The sequence below is a fragment of the Miscanthus floridulus genome, chromosome 5 (genome assembly GCF_019320115.1).
Source record: "Miscanthus floridulus cultivar M001 chromosome 5, ASM1932011v1, whole genome shotgun sequence".
Classification (NCBI taxonomy): domain Eukaryota; kingdom Viridiplantae; phylum Streptophyta; class Magnoliopsida; order Poales; family Poaceae; genus Miscanthus; species Miscanthus floridulus.
Window position 1 is genome coordinate 140,215,489 of NC_089584.1, and position 11,378 is coordinate 140,226,866.

Below are 11,378 nucleotides of genomic sequence, written 5' to 3' on the forward strand. Positions count from 1 at the left end.
ATCTTTGAATATCCAATTGGCCTATCTAGTAATCAGGAGCTGCCAAATCAAGAGTTTATTTTTCAACCTTCAACTAACACAATAGTCCGATTTTCAAACCTAAACTACGAAAGAAGATATAGGACATGGACGCCCTCTAACTCTTTTTTATTCAAAGATTCACCCTATAGCTATTGAAATATGACAAATTTGGTCATCTAGCTAGGTTCAAGAGTGGTTTTCTATTTTCTAAAAATGAAATCTATATGTTGATAACCTATTTATAGTTATTTGGAACTTTATTTATTCATATATATATATATATTATTACTCATAATTGTGCTAATCATTTATTTAAATTATCGTTTTGCATTGTATCATACCTGGAGATCGACCAAGAGGATATGGCAGACCATGAGTACACGGAAGAATGTGAAAGACAACACAAACCTCTGGGATGCCATGCTCCACCTTGTGTATGGATCCTATATAGAAATTGTTTAGCTAGCACTTTACTTTATGTTGACGGATTGTGATTGACTAGGTTATATGTTTTCAAACAAGGTAGTGCCTAAAAAATCACGCAATCAACTAGTCATGTGATCAACAAAAAGTAGAGTAACAGCGACAATTTAAATAAATAACAAACATGACTACAAGCAATGAAACACTAAGAACATGAACAAATAAGATCCAAATAGAATACTAACAGCCTAAAAAAATGGTACTAGTTTCATATTTTTTTGAATTAAAATATATTACTTATATTTTCAAAAAATATCAGACCATTTTATTGTTTTAGAAAGTAGGCAACCACCTTTAAACTAGTTGAAGGACCAAATTTGTCTGGATATCGAATCAGGCCCGGCCCGCTAACAAACCCAACAGATTTTCTTCGTGGGCCTGACCGCTAGAAGGCCACGCCGGCCAGAAGCGGCCGAATCTACTCGCAGATGTAGAGGTTCTTGGAACGAGAACGAGCAGTTGTTATCATCATCTCATCAGACCACGCAAGGATGCAGCGCTGCAGACTGTTTGCCCTCAGATTCTGGTTGCAAAAGCCACTTAGTAAGGGGTTACTATAATGTCGTAAATTAACCTAGTAATTATCGTAACTCAAAGTGGCTACAGAATAAGTTATTTTGTAGCCAGCTACGGAGTAGTAGTTCTATATATATATATATATATAATTATATTTATTCTCATCCATCCACACCGTACATATATATAGTCAATCTATATACTCACGACAATATTGTTTGATAGCTTATATAGTCTGCAACTCTGCACACACAACAACTAGCGTACATACGTACTCGCAGATCGACGCCTTATTTTCTCTCTCTCTCTCTCTCTATAGCACACATAGCAGCAACCAGACTGCACACGTATGTCCGTGGTCAGAGAACGACGTACGCTACGTTCTTAGCTAGCTGATGGAGACACAACTACGTAATTAGCTAGGATGGTCACCACCCGCCCGTCCGTCAGATTCTGATCATGCATGCGCGCGAGCGCCTAGAGGAAGCCTTTGCCGCCGCCGGCGGAGTCGATCTTGACGTGGTAGCCGAGGTGGAGGGCAGTCTGGTGGTGGTACTCGTACTCCTGCTGGCCCTGGGGCTGCTCCGAGTACTGCGACGACGAGGCAACGGAGGCGGCGGCCAGCACATGCTGCTGATGGTAGTAGCCATAGCCACGCGGGTCGAACGACGCCGGCAGCGCTTTCAGCTCCGTCGTAGCCCCGCGGACCGCCGCCTGGTCTGCTTCTGCCGCCCCCTCCTGCAGAGCTTGCTCAGCTTCTGCAACCTGTTATTACAGTACAGTACAGTACAAATTTGATCAAGAGAATACCCCTACTTGCTAGCAGCTAGCACTGAGTTCCTGAATCCTGACTGACTGTGTGCCCATCTTAGGGGGTGTTTGATTTCTACTTGCCCCCCTAAAATTTCTGTCACATCGAATATTTAGACACATGCATGGAGTATTAAATATAGACTAATTATACAACTTGCAACTAATTTGCGAGACGAATCTTTTAAGCCTAATTAGTCCATGATTTGACAAAGTGGTGCTACAACAACATGTGCTAATGACAGATTAATTAGGCTTAAAAAATCGTCTCGCAAATTAGCCTCTATCTATGTAATTGGTTTTATAATTAATCTATATTTAATGTTCTTTATTAGTATCTAAACATTTGATGTGACATGAATTTTAGAAGCGACTAAAGAACCTAACCGCCCCTAGTTTAGTGAATGGTCATCAGTCGTATACCTTGGCCCGTAGGAACATGTTTTCGCTGTGCAGATCTGCTTCCTGCAAATATAAATAAGATCAGAGCAATTTAAATAGGAGTCCTATCAACCAAAATGCACACATGAGGAATGATGTCACAATGAGCTTACCCTTTTCTGCATATATTCGATCTCCGCGAGTAGCAGCTCATTCTGAGAAAAAATCAAAGGTGGAAATAAATAAATTACTATCAGGTTTCAAGAGCAAGGTGTCCTTGAATTTGCGATGCCCAAATTCATACTAGCTTTACATTACCTTCTTGGACCGGATTCGGCCAACTCCTCTTTCAAGCCTGCTTTCAAGGCCCTTGAGCTCCTTTGCGGTCATATTGCCAATTGATTCACCCATCAGGTGGCTGGCAAGTATAGTTTACCAAAGGAACAGTTACTTCAGTATATGTCTACTATCCAATGGAGACGATCGAATAAAATTAGAACAGTTACAGGAACTAGTCGTAGTTATTAGGCGGCTCATCACCTGTTTGAATTCTGCAAGGTTTGTATCTGCTGGCGCAGTTTTCCCGCTTCTTGCTGAAAGTATTGCTGTATAAACTCCAGAGTTAAAACTTAAAAGTAGTTAACATTTGTTGATGCAGATCTTAATAAGCCGATCGATGTGGTGTGATCATAATTTAACGTTTGCAAACAAAATCGAGAAAATCAAGGAAAAAACAGTGTGCTTACAAGAGAGTTCACATCTATGACTGGAGCTGTTCCTGAAGTGATGGCAGAGGCTTTCTTGTACCTCTCAATCGTCGACCTTACGCTGATACAATAATGTTGATTACTTGTCAAATAAAATCAAGCCCTTGCTTATGAAAAAAAAGCATACAAGAAATCAGTGTGTACAGGGGATTTGTGTCTTGTGAAATGAAACACATATGTTTGTCAGTATGTTATCTATATATCTGGCTAAATATACTAGTTATAGTATCCATACTATAATAATAAGGCCGGAGAGAAAAAGGGTACTTGTTCCACCTAGGCATCAAGCTAGAGTAGACGAATAATGTATGCAGGAAGCCAGGGACTAATATGCATGTGTAGATATCTGTTTATCTAAAAAAATACGCCGGTGACAAAACATTCATTCCAGGTCCAGGCTAACAAGTACCACGTACTACTCAACGTATGTATGTTCAGGTTGTCTTATTACGACACACGTTGCACACAAAAAGATGCAAACAAAGAGCCCCAAGAAATGCACATCATCATCATTTGAATGGTGAGTCCAGCTCCAGCATAGAGGTTCCCGGTGTAAAAACACAACCAATCAAAGGCGCTCTTTTAACTCCTTAGCACCGCCAAGGAAGGAGGGCAGGGAGAACCTACAGTGTCCATCTCCATGCAACATATACTTACTCTAGAGAGAGATTTCTATACAGTGTGCGCATGAAATGAAACAACCTTTTTCAGGGAGCTGAGGGCCATGCATGCTGCATGCATCTGATGATTCATGAGTGCATGGCACAGAATGATAAAGTTGCCCAGGACTAGAACTTGCAGCTGTTCGTGGAACTGGGTCATACTCATACCACAATATCGCTCGTTTCGTGCATGAATGAAAAAGTGATCGACCAAAGTCCCAGACTATCACACAAGTAGTATGCTTCTTTTAATATCCATTGCACAAACAAACGCAGCAGCTACCAAATGTCTGCGAGTAGCTAGGCCATGTTTGGATCAGCTAAAATAAGTTGCTAACCGCTAAAAAAAATCTCTAGCTGATCCAAACAATTCAGCTTGTAACCTGTTTTGAACTATTTAACCACCCTGCTTATATATAAAAAGCTATTAGCTAACTCTCTAACTATTGCAGCTTATAAAAAGTTTCGCTGATCCAAATGGGCACTACCGGAATCCTCAAATTTGCCGAGTGTTTTTATGTTTGCCGAGTATATTCTCTCGGGCACTCGGCGACTAAGTTCTTTGCTGAGTGCTGCGCTAAAAACACTCGGCAAAAAAAAAAAAAAAAAAAAACACTCGGCAAAGAGGGGTTTGCCGAGTGTAAAAAAAAACACTCGACAAAGAGTGGGTTTGCCGAGTGTAAAAAAAAACACTCGGCAAAGAAATAAAATATTTTTTCTGGAAAAGAAGGAGAAGAAAAAAAAACTTAACCAAGTGCTCAGATCTAGAACACTCGGCAAAGAAATAAAATCATTTTTCTGGGAAAGAAGGAGAAGAAAAAAATGACAAAAAACTTTGCTGAGTGCTCAGATCCAGAACACTCGGCAAAGAAATAAAATATTTTTTCTGCAAAAAACCCCCGCCTCCCTCCTCCTTTCCCGCACTGCCTCCCCACGCACACCACCCCTCCCTCCCCCCGCACACCACCCAACCCTCCCTCCCTCAACTCCCAGCTCCCTCTCACTGCCCCCTCCCTCCCTTCCCAGCTCCCTCTCCCTGCCCTCCCCACCGGCGGCCGGCCCTCGCCGGCGCACCTCCTCCCTCCCCTGCCCTCCCCTCCCCTCGCCTCGCCTCGCCGGCGCCCCCTCCCCTCAAATCCCGACCGGTGCCCCTCCCCTCCTCTCCCGGCGCCCCTCCCCTCGCCGGCGCCCCCTCCCTCTCTCCCGACGCCCACTCCCCTCCTCTCCCGGCGCCCCTCCCCTCGTCGGCGCCCCCTCCCTCGCTCCCGGCGCCCCTCCCCTCCTAACCCGGCCGGCACCCCCTCCCCTCCTCTCCTAGATCCGGTGCCCCCTCCCTCTCTCCCGGCCCGCCGCCCCCGGATCTGGCCCTCCCTCTCCCGAATCCGGCCGGTGGCGTCCGGATCTGGGCTCTGGTTGCGGGCGGCGTGGGGGCGTGGTGGTGGTGGCGGCGGCAGGCGGCTTTGGTGGTGGTGGTGGTGGCCGGCGGCTGTGGCGGTGGTGGTCGGCGGCGGTGATGGCAGGCGGCTTCCTTTTTTTATTTTTTCCTAAAAAATGTTTGCCGTCAAAAAGTTTGCCGAGTGTTACACTCGGCAAACCCTTTGCCGAGTGTTTTTGGGGTGGCACTCGGCAAAGCTCCTGTATCCCGTAGTGGGGGCCTATGTATTTCCACACAGTGATGAAAAATCGAAATGATCAGTCACAAGCCTTACTATTAAGTCATTAATGTGCTTAATTATCATTACGAGCAAAATGATGGAAAGAAAGTTATCTATAAAGTGTGCTAATATAAATGGCCTTGCTAATTAACCTAAAATGGAGTATTTATCAAGAATATAGTTAGTGCTGATCGACTATTCAGATCATCACTAAAGTGATTTCAAAATTTAACACATCAGCGATTTTTTTGTGATGCCAAAATCCAAAAGGAAACTAGCTAGTTCAACTATAACTAATAATAATGAGAGGAGTTTATGAAAAGAATATCGTTTTATTTAATTTGGAAGGTTCATATAAGTTATAGTTTTACTAGTTTAACTATAACTGTTAGATCCATGCAAACACATAGGTTGTGCCCAAAAATGCATGATTTGCATATACAGATGCATAATCATATATGCTATATCACGTACAAACAGTTTTGTTTGAATTAAGAAGATGTACAGCATAAAATGAAACGGGAATAGCCAATGCAAACCATGACATACTCACCTGTTACTGGAATATTCATATAGGCGACCTCGGCTAGAGAAGATGACCAAAGCGATCTCAGCGTCGCAGAGGATGGAGAGTTCGTAAGCCTTCTTCAGCAGCCCATTCCTGCGCTTGCAGAAGGTCACTTGGCGGCTGGTGGTGTTCTCGATTCTCTTGATCTCAATCTTTCCCCTCCCCATCCTCACGCAGTAATGTTATAGTCTCACAGCTATTCCTTTTATGTAAGTAAATAGTTATAATAAGAACAATTGGGTTCAGTATATTCCATTGTCATATATATGCATGATTGAATCTAGACAATCAACTTCATATCATACAGAACTGATGATGGGATGAAAGAAGATAGTGACAATCAGCAGCTTTTAGTTTTCGATGTAGGAGTAGGATTTAGGGATCTTGGTTTAGTTTGATGTACATGCGAAACTAAGCTGCAACTCAACTTTACTGTCAACTTTACAAATCTAAACCTAAAAGCACAAACATATTTCCGATCCCTGGCATGCGCAAGGCAAGACATCATCACTTCAATTTTGTGCTTATTTAAATGGGGAAATCTTGGTGCAGTGGAAAAACACAAAGCTTTGTCAGCAATTCATGGCTCAAAGGTTCACACAGCTATATATAGCTACTGCTTCATTCAGTCTTCAGATCAAATAGACCTTAAGAACATGCTGTTTCTAAGAAAACAAAACTTTGTAAAGTCAGCAGAGATCTGAAGGATCTAGCTAGCTAGCAGAGATAAGGAGCTAGCTATCAGAAGAAGGGTAATAACATCCAGCAAAATATATATAGACCCATGGAGATGACATAATTAAGCACTAGCGCACGTAATTCAAGAAGAGAAGCAAGAAAGTTGTTGAGCATATAGGCAGATCTGTATATGGAAAGGCAAAAATAGCAAGCCAAATCCAACAAATTTACACGCGAAAGATCTAGCTACTACTCATCAGGGCCAGAGGCGCCGCGCAGCTGCTGTTGCAGTTCGTTTCCCCGTTGCAACTAGTCGCAGTCGAAGTTCTACGTAGAGCTCCCCATTGGCGGCAAAACTGAAACTGCACTGCACCCCCAAAGAAATAGCAAGGAAAGAACGGAAAAATGGCCAGGAAAAGAAACGAGGGCAGATCCATCATGCATCGATTCACACACACACACACACACACAGAGCTAGCTAGTAATAAGAACGCATCCACCAGAGCATCGCATGTTCTTACCGATCGATCAATGGGCCTGATGAAAGAGAGATGGGGGTTGGAGATGGGATGATGGGATCAAGGCTTGCCGCGAGGCGATGGGACGGGGTGAGGAAAAAGATAGGGCAACTGCATGGAGAAGCCTTGGGTGCAGCGTGGTTTCCTTTTAAAGAAGGGGAGTAGTGGTTGTGTGCCACTGCCTACTTCTGCACTTCTGCTCACTCATGGCGTGTGCGTACATATGCATTTCAGTCCCTTTGATTTCCTCTTTTAATTAAGAAAAATAGCACGTATTACCAGTTTAGTGTTGCTCATGGCGTGCGTATCTACACATATTCATTTTGTGGGGTGCACATAAGCACACATTGCCCGCCGCACTAACAGCCAACTTTTGCTAAAGCGTTGAATTTTAGGGCACATGTACTGTAGGGTTTAGAACCCATGCATCAGTCACAAATCAAGCTCTAAGTATACATGGGAAACTTGAGAGAGTAATAGGTGTTTTTGCGGAACGCCCCAAAAGCCAAATCTCAGTGTATCTGTCGTGACACTTTTGCTCTACATTTGTTTAAGGCTAAATATATCGCTAATACACGCATTACCGACCTCGTCACTCGATTTCCCCTGCCATTTTCATGCCTCGGCGTATTCTCTAACTTAGCGAGTCCCTAGTGACGCCGCGCCTAGGAGTCTTCGATTCTCTTGAACCCTGGAAAACGTTTCGGGTTTGGGTTTTCGGTGGGGGGTTTCACTAGGACATTGATCATCGGGCTTACAAGGAAGGCCGACATTGGTGTGTGGGGTGGAGGGAAGGGGAGGGAGTGTGTTAGCAAGGCAAGGAGGCAATGACGTTGTTGTACGTGGGGTGGATAACAACTCTATAGATAGAGCCAGGGCTAGGTAACATTGGTGTGAGGCGGTTGTAAGGTGGTTGCTGCACACAGAGTACAAGAGCTCAACATATAACATTAGACTCCCCCTTCGGTAAGTACTACCCTGCCATGGCATGGGTGGCCGCATGTGCAAGCAATGCCAGACCGCCATGGAAGGAGGCAAAGGCAACCAGAGGTAGAGAAATCTACGAAGTGTTGAATATCAATATCTGTAAAAAAAACCGACTGTCAGTGTCGCATGAATAACTTGAACTAACTACGGAGCTAAAGGCCGGTAGAGGAAACACATGATATGCATGATGGATTTTTTTTCTATGACAAGTCTACTAAAATTAAAGGAATGGTAGTCTACTACCTACATGCACGCAGGCGGCCATGCATATGGATCATGGGATGCATATCTTGCTTACACTACTGGAAAACCGAGATTTGCCTAGTGTTTAATAGTTTGCCTAGTGCCAATCGTCGGACACTAGGCAAAGAGCTTGTTTGCCGAGTGTTAGACCCCGAAGCACTCGGCAACATAAAGACACTAGGCAAAATAACGATTTGTCGAGTGTCGACACTAGGCAAAGAAATCCACTCGGTAAATGACCATTTTGCCTAGTGTCAATACTAGGCATACCATCACACTCGGCAAAGGCTGCCGGAGGGCAACCGCCGTTGCCATTTTGCCGAGTGTCTTCCGTTAACACTCGGCAAAATTAGAACTTTGCCTAGTGTCTCCGGTTGCCTAGTGTCTTACAGAGACACTAGGCAAAATATTTTTTCTTTTTTTGATTTTAGCTTCCAATTTTTTTCTGTATCTTTCCTACTATACCTTGACCAACATGTTGAAAGTTGGCACAATTTTATGAAATTTTGCTATATTTCTTTAGTTTATTTAATTTCTTTGAATTTTTTCGACAAATGCAAATTTTAACTGCAAGTGTGACGAATAATGGCAATTCATGAATGCAAAAATGATATTCATGTTAGTAAGTGTTAGTTGAGGCCGTATCCAGAAACAGACCAAAAATTTCACACATCTTCACGTCGAGACATGACCACGAACTTGCGAGCAAATAGTTTTTAAACTCTATTAAATGAAAACGGAGTCTGAAATTCATGAAACTTGTCGACAAGTCAAGATATCGCATGTGGGTGCCATGATAAAAATTTAAAAAGATTTCGAGCACATCGTCACGTATGATGCTTTGACTAGTGTTAGAACTCATCAATATCTACAATTGTTATATAGGTCATTTTTCCATTTGAGAAAGTGTTAGTAAACACTAGTCACAAAATCATGAATCTCACATAGAGTTTATGAAACTATACGAGAGACTTGTCAATTTAGAACTAAACTTTCCTAACACTTTCTCAAATGCAAAAATGACCCATATAACAATTGTAGATCTTGATGAGTTGTATAAACTTGGTATTCATGACTTTTCTAGTTGAGACCATCTAGGGTTTCGAAAACTGGTTTGGAGCAGTCAAAATTTAAAAATCCAAAATTTGAATGGTTCAAACTTTGTCAAATGAAAAGTTCACCAAAACAACAAATGCAGATCTTGATGAGCTTAACAAACTTGGTATTCATGACTTTTCTATTTGAAACCATTTAGAGTTTCAAAAACTGGTGTCAAAGTGTCATTTTTTTTAAATTTAAAATTTGACTTGGTTAAACTTTGTCAAACGAGACACTAAATGACCTCAGATGAAAAACTTTTGAATACAAAGGTGTTAGAACTCATCAATATCTACAACTGTTATATATGTCATTTTTCCATTTGAGAAAGTGTTAGTAAACAGTAGAGTTTCAAAGTGTCATTTGTGAACAATTGTTATATTGTTGACATATTTTTTATTTGAAATTTGTTATTATCCACTCCCAAATAAAAACACTCTAGAAACCCTACCCATCCCTCCCCGTATCCACTCCCTGCATCATGGCACCCTACTCCTGCGCCTCCACTTCCTCCGACTGTCCCCAATCAGCAAACCCTACCACACCTCGATCCCACATCCCACTAGCGCCGCCACCTACATCTCATGGCTGCCTGCGAGCTACGCCGCCACGGCCCTGGTCCTCAGCATAACCCCCTCTCCTGTGAGTAGCCAAGGGCGGCATGGAGGAGGGCTCCCGGCCTCGATCTGGCCATCGGCTGCATGGAGGAGGACGTTTGGCCTCTATCCGGTTATGGGTGGCGCGGAGGAGCATGCGCGTGAGGTCCTGGGGAAGCCTCCCCACCGAGTAGCCCGGCCCCAACACCTGCTCCTCTTTCTCATCCTCACTGTGCAGGAGCAACGAGATCCATGGCGCGTGCGTCCTGGGAGCAGGAAGCGACAGCGATGGCTGGTTTGCAGCAGCACCCCAGCGACCACTGACGTCCGCGCTCGCCCACGTCCTGCCGCAATCGGGTGGGGCGGACCCCTGCAGTCTTTCTGCTGCTCCACCCCTTCCGAGACGACGGCGTACGGGCGTATCTTCCTCGGCCGCTCCCAGGCGACGGAGTTCGGGTGCAACTTCCTCAGCAGCTCCGCCGCTGCCTTACGGCGGTGACGGCTGCGCTGCACGACGGTTGGCGGCTCTCCTGCCAGTCTCTGTTCCTCTCAGCCCCAGATCCTGGCGCCGGGGCCTTCCACGCTTCCAAGTGCGTGCAGCTGTACTGCAACCCTTTTCATTAATGTGCCGTGTCAATACCAATTCTATACAGGTTAGTAAAGCTCATTTGAAAAAGATCCTATACTTGGCTCCTGTAAATTAGAGTGATTCTGTTTAATTTCTTCAACATTCAGTGACGTGCGGTAGCAGTTTCTGATAACCATTGTTCATAAGATTCATACACGGAGATTCCTGGGATGACGCCTTCCACCTGACAGAGATTCATACACAGAGATTCCTAGGTACTTCCCTAATAGGTCATTTCCACATCACGGGGATATGCATCCTTAACTGAACACCATAATCTCATTGTTTCCCCTGCTCTGGCCTGAACCAAACTGCAAACACCAGATGTGTCCATCCATTCTTCTCAGTCAAGTACCCCCATTGCACAACTTTGATTTCAAAAAGACCTCGCCACAATTAATTAGTCCCTCACACAATGCTTGCTATATTTTAGGTTAATCTAAGGCATGCATAGGCTACATGGTCTGTCCAGATAATTGTTCCATAATCCATAGCGACAGCGTGACTCCTCTTACAAGGTTATTTTGTTGACTCATGATTCGTTCATAATATCTTCCGCACCATTTATCAAAACAAGCCTCCATGTCTTGCCTTCTACAAATTCCCCTTTGCATTTTTAAACAGCTTTTGCATAGTACACAACAGCCAATTGCTCTAGGTGAAATGTGGAGATATGTGTGAGGGAACGTACTTCTCACATACACTGATGTTGACAAAAAATAAAGGTCTCTACAGATCCCGCTTTTGTATCATGCCTGTTACATAAG

General features: G+C 43.8%; 1 protein-coding gene across 2 annotated transcripts; it reads right to left on the bottom strand.

Moving 5' to 3' along the window:
* Positions 1-1,154: 1,154 nt before the first annotated feature.
* LOC136453864 (MADS-box transcription factor 21-like) lies at positions 1,155-7,217 on the bottom strand. 2 transcript variants are annotated; one of them, XM_066454414.1, is made up of 8 exons: positions 7,063-7,217; positions 5,849-6,059; positions 2,958-3,039; positions 2,752-2,816; positions 2,530-2,629; positions 2,385-2,426; positions 2,254-2,295; positions 1,155-1,785 (listed from the first exon to the last, which is right to left on the bottom strand). In XM_066454414.1, the coding sequence occupies exons 2-8, from the start codon at positions 6,028-6,030 to the stop codon at positions 1,498-1,500; spliced, it is 801 nt and encodes a 266-aa protein (XP_066310511.1). In that variant the 5' UTR covers positions 6,031-6,059; positions 7,063-7,217; the 3' UTR covers positions 1,155-1,497. The 2 variants fall into 2 exon arrangements, with proteins under 2 accessions (XP_066310511.1, XP_066310510.1); XM_066454413.1 differs by having other exon boundaries at positions 5,849-6,065; positions 7,063-7,216.
* Positions 7,218-11,378: the final 4,161 nt, after the last annotated feature.

What these genes read in the sequence shown, in the direction of transcription:
- LOC136453864 (XM_066454414.1), bottom strand. Translation starts at nt 6,030, where the DNA reads ATGGGGAGGGGAAAGATTGAGATCAAGAGAATCGAGAACACCACCAGC. An exon ending in ACCTTGCAGAATTCAAACAG is followed by an intron (nt 2,630 to 2,751) that starts GTGATGAGCCGC and finishes TATACTTGCCAG; the next exon opens with CCACCTGATGGGTGAATCAA. An exon ending in ACATGTTCCTACGGGCCAAG is followed by an intron (nt 1,786 to 2,253) that starts GTATACGACTGA and finishes CTGTAATAACAG; the next exon opens with GTTGCAGAAGCTGAGCAAGC.